This window comes from Oncorhynchus keta, chromosome 22, assembly GCF_023373465.1.
Source record: "Oncorhynchus keta strain PuntledgeMale-10-30-2019 chromosome 22, Oket_V2, whole genome shotgun sequence".
NCBI classification, from domain to species: Eukaryota; Metazoa; Chordata; class Actinopteri; order Salmoniformes; family Salmonidae; genus Oncorhynchus; species Oncorhynchus keta.
In genome coordinates, this window is record NC_068442.1 from 52,454,198 (window position 1) to 52,459,197 (window position 5,000).

At 57.4% G+C, this 5,000-nt stretch overlaps 1 protein-coding gene across 27 annotated transcripts in view; it reads left to right on the forward strand.

The window, feature by feature from the left end:
* Positions 1-5,000, forward strand: part of LOC118380532 (kinesin-like protein KIF1A) — a 201,121-nt gene that overhangs the window by 141,088 nt on the left and 55,033 nt on the right. For 22 of the 27 annotated variants that reach the window (XM_052475533.1, XM_052475537.1, XM_052475543.1 and 19 more), the window contains one exon: positions 4,974-5,000. This exon is cut by the window's right edge. In XM_052475533.1, the coding sequence (XP_052331493.1) occupies positions 4,974-5,000 (27 nt within the window). The remainder of the gene's footprint in view (positions 1-4,973) is intronic. The other 5 variants (XM_052475539.1, XM_052475540.1, XM_052475544.1 and 2 more) reach the window with 1 other exon arrangement.

Genomic DNA, 5,000 nt, shown 5'->3' on the forward strand with positions numbered 1-5,000 from the left:
GGCTTTGCTAACGGTCAGTGGCTAGGCTGCCCCCACTATCTTTGCTAACGGTCAGTGGCTAGGCTGCCCCCACTATCTTTGCTAACGGTCAGTGGCTAGGCTGCCCCCACTGGCTTTGCTAACGGTCAGTGGCTAGGCTGCCCCCACTGGCTTTGCTAACGGTCAGTGGCTAGGCTACCCCCACTATCTTTGCTAATGGTCAGTGGCTAGGCTGCCCCCACTGGCTTTGCTAACGGTCAGTGGCTAGGCTGCCCCCACTGGCTTTGCTAACGGTCAGTGGCTAGGCTGCCCCCACTATCTTTGCTAACGGTCAGTGGCTAGGCTGCCCCCACTATCTTTGCTAACGGTCAGTGGCTAGGCTGCCCCTGGCTTTGCTACTGGCTTTGCCCCCACTAACTAATGGTCAGTGGCTAGGCTGCCCCCACTGGCTTTGCTAACGGTCAGTGGCTAGGCTACCCCCACTATCTTTGCTAATGGTCAGTGGCTAGGCTGCCCCCACTGGCTTTGCTAATGGTCAGTGGCTAGGCTGCCCCCACTGGCTTTGCTAACGGTCAGTGGCTAGGCTACCCCCACTGGCTTTGCTAACGGTCAGTGGCTAGGCTGCCCCCACTATCTTTGCTAACGGTCAGTGGCTAGGCTGCCCCCACTATCTTTGCTAACGGTCAGTGGCTAGGCTGCCCCCACTGGCTTTGCTAACGGTCAGTGGCTAGGCTGCCCCCACTATCTTTGCTAACGGTCAGTGGCTAGGCTGCCCCCACTATCTTTGCTAATGGTCAGTGGCTAGGCTGCCCCCACTGGCTTTGCTAACGGTCAGTGGCTAGGCTGCCCCCACTAGCTTTGCTAACGGTCACTGGCTAGGCTACCCCCACTATCTTTGCTAATGGTCAGTGGCTAGGCTGCCCCCACTGGCTTTGCTAATGGTCAGTGGCTAGGCTGCCCCCACTGGCTTTGCTAATGGTCAGTGGCTAGGCTGCCCCCACTGGCTTTGCTAATGGTCAGTGGCTAGGCTGCCCCCACTGGCTTTGCTAATGGTCAGTGGCTAGGCTACCCCCACTGGCTTTGCTAACGGTCAGTGGCTACGCTACCCCCACTGGCTTTGCTAACGGTCAGTGGCTAGGCTGCCCCCACTGGCTTTGCTAACGGTCAGTGGCTAGGCTACCCCCACTGGCTTTGCTAACGGTCAGTGGCTAGGCTGCCCCCACTGGCTTTGCTAACGGTCAGTGGCTAGGCTGCCCCCACTGGCTTTGCTAATGGTCAGTGGCTAGGCTGCCCCCACTGGCTTTGCTAACGGTCAGTGGCTAGGCTGCCCCCACTATCTTTGCTAACGGTCAGTGGCTAGGCTACCCCCACTATCTTTGCTAACGGTCAGTGGCTATGCTGCCCCCACTGGCTTTGCTAACGGTCAGTGGCTAGGCTGCCCCCACTATCTTTGCTAACGGTCAGTGGCTAGGCTGCCCCCACTGGCTTTGCTAATGGTCAGTGGCTAGGCTGCCCCCACTAGCTTTGCTAATGGTCAGTGGCTAGGCTGCCCCCACTATCTTTGCTAACGGTCAGTGGCTAGGCTGCCCCCACTAGCTTTGCTAACGGTCAGTGGCTAGGCTGCCCCCACTGGCTTTGCTAACGGTCAGTGGCTAGGCTACCCCCACTATCTTTGCTAATGGTCAGTGGCTAGGCTGCCCCCACTGGCTTTGCTAACGGTCAGTGGCTAGGCTACCCCCACTATCTTTGCTAATGGTCAGTGGCTAGGCTGCCCCCACTAGCTTTGCTAATGGTCAGTGGCTAGGCTGCCCCCACTGGCTTTGCTAACGGTCAGTGGCTAGGCTGCCCCCACTGGCTTTGCTAATGGTCAGTGGCTAGGCTGCCCCCACTGGCTTTGCTAACGGTCAGTGGCTAGGCTGCCCCCACTGGCTTTGCTAATGGTCAGTGGCTAGGCTGCCCCCACTGGCTTTGCTAATGGTCAGTGGCTAGGCTGCCCCCACTGGCTTTGCTAATGGTCAGTGGCTAGGCTGCCCCCACTATCTTTGCTAACGGTCAGTGGCTAGGCTGCCCCCACTATCTTTGCTAACGGTCAGTGGCTAGGCTGCCCCCACTGGCTTTGCTAATGGTCAGTGGCTAGGCTGCCCCCACTGGCTTTGCTAATGGTCAGTGGCTAGGCTGCCCCCACTGGCTTTGCTAATTGTCAGTGGCTAGGCTGCCCCCACTAGCTTTGCTAATGGTCAGTGGCTAGGCTGCCCCCACTATCTTTGCTAACGGTCAGTGGCTAGGCTGCCCCCACTATCTTTGCTAACGGTCAGTGGCTAGGCTGCCCCCACTAGCTTTGCTAACGGTCAGTGGCTAGGCTGCCCCCACTGGCTTTGCTAATGGTCAGTGGCTAGGCTGCCCCCACTGGCTTTGCTAACGGTCAGTGGCTAGGCTGCCCCCACTATCTTTGCTAATGGTCAGTGGCTAGGCTGCCCCCACTATCTTTGCTAATGGTCAGTGGCTAGGCTGCCCCCACTATCTTTGCTAATGGTCAGTGGCTAGGCTGCCCCCACTGGCTTTGCTAATTGTCAGTGGCTAGGCTGCCCCCACTAGCTTTGCTAATGGTCAGTGGCTAGGCTGCCCCCACTATCTTTGCTAACGGTCAGTGGCTAGGCTGCCCCCACTGGCTTTGCTAACGGTCAGTGGCTAGGCTGCCCCCACTGGCTTTGCTAATGGTCAGTGGCTAGGCTGCCCCCACTATCTTTGCTAACGGTCAGTGGCTAGGCTGCCCCCACTATCTTTGCTAACGGTCAGTGGCTAGGCTACCCCCACTATCTTTGCTAACGGTCAGTGGCTATGCTGCCCCCACTGGCTTTGCTAACGGTCAGTGGCTAGGCTGCCCCCTAATTTAGAGTGGTAGAAAGTGGCTTTAGCAGCAGAGACAGAGGAGGAAAATCTTTGCTAACGGTCAGTGGCTAGGCTGCCCCCACTGGCTTTGCTAATGGTCAGTGGCTAGGCTGCCCCCACTAGCTTTGCTAATGGTCAGTGGCTAGGCTGCCCCACTATCTTTGCTAACGGTCAGTGGCTAGGCTGCCCCCACTAGCTTTGCTAACGGTCAGTGGCTAGGCTGCCCCCACTGGCTTTGCTAACGGTCAGTGGCTAGGCTACCCCACTATCTTTGCTAATGGTCAGTGGCTAGGCTGCCCCCACTGGCTTTGCTAACGGTCAGTGGCTAGGCTACCCCCACTATCTTTGCTAATGGTCAGTGGCTAGGCTGCCCCCACTAGCTTTGCTAATGGTCAGTGGCTAGGCTGCCCCCACTGGCTTTGCTAACGGTCAGTGGCTAGGCTGCCCCCACTGGCTTTGCTAATGGTCAGTGGCTAGGCTGCCCCCACTGGCTTTGCTAACGGTCAGTGGCTAGGCTGCCCCCACTGGCTTTGCTAATGGTCAGTGGCTAGGCTGCCCCCACTGGCTTTGCTAATGGTCAGTGGCTAGGCTGCCCCCACTGGCTTTGCTAATGGTCAGTGGCTAGGCTGCCCCCACTGGCTTTGCTAATGGTCAGTGGCTAGGCTGCCCCCACTGGCTTTGCTAACGGTCAGTGGCTAGGCTACCCCCACTATCTTTGCTAACGGTCAGTGGCTAGGCTGCCCCCACTGGCTTTGCTAACGGTCAGTGGCTAGGCTGCCCCCACTGGCTTTGCTAACGGTCAGTGGCTAGGCTGCCCCCACTGGCTTTGCTAATGGTCAGTGGCTAGGCTGCCCCCACTGGCTTTGCTAATGGTCAGTGGCTAGGCTGCCCCCACTATCTTTGCTAACGGTCAGTGGCTAGGCTGCCCCCACTAGCTTTGCTAACGGTCAGTGGCTAGGCTGCCCCCACTATCTTTGCTAACGGTCAGTGGCTAGGCTGCCCCCACTAGCTTTGCTAACGGTCAGTGGCTAGGCTGCCCCCACTGGCTTTGCTAACGGTCAGTGGCTAGGCTACCCCCACTGGCTTTGCTAACGGTCAGTGGCTAGGCTACCCCCACTATCTTTGCTAACGGTCAGTGGCTAGGCTGCCCCCACTGGCTTTGCTAATGGTCAGTGGCTAGGCTGCCCCCACTAGCTTTGCTAACGGTCAGTGGCTAGGCTGCCCCCACTGGCTTTGCTAACGGTCAGTGGCTAGGCTGCCCCCACTGGCTTTGCTAACGGTCAGTGGCTAGGCTGCCCCCACTGGCTTTGCTAACGGTCAGTGGCTAGGCTGCCCCCACTGGCTTTGCTAATGGTCAGTGGCTGGCTACCACCTCTAGCCTTTCTCACTGTCAGTAGCTGGCTACCCCCTCTAGCCTTGCTAACTGTCAGTAGCTGGCTACCCCCTCTAGCCTTTCTCACTGTCAGTAGCTGGCTACCCCCTCTAGCTTTGCTAACTGTCAGTAGCTGGCTACCCCCTCTAGCCTTGTTAACAGTCAGTAGCTGGCTACCCCCTCTAGCCTTGTTAACAGTCAGTAGCTGGCTACCCCCTCTAGCCTTGTTAACAGTCAGTAGCTGGCTACCCCCTCTAGCCTTGTTAACAGTCTGGCTACCCCCTCTAGCCTTGTTAACGGTCAGTAGCTGGCTACCCCCTCTAGCTTTGTTAACGGTCAGTGGCTGGCTACCCCCTCTAGCCTTGTTGACTGTATGCTATCTTGTGGCTAGTCAGTGACTAGGCCTACCCCCTCTAACTTTGTTAACTGTATGCTATCTTGTGGCTAGTCAGTGACTAGGCCTACCCCCTCTAGCTTTGTTGACTGTATGCTATCTTGTGGCTAGTCAGTGACTAGGCCTACCCCCTCTAGCTTTGTTAACTGTATGCTATCTTGTGGCTAGTCAGTGACTAGGCCTACCCCCTCTAGCTTTGTTGACTGTATGCTATCTTGTGGCTAGTCAGTGACTAGGCCTACCCCCTCTAGCTTTGTTGACGGTATGCTATCTTGTGGCTAGTCAGTGACTAGGCCTACCCCCCAGCTTTGTTGACTGTATGCTGTCCCTTGTGGTCAGTTCCAGGCTGAGTCGTGCCCCACTGGT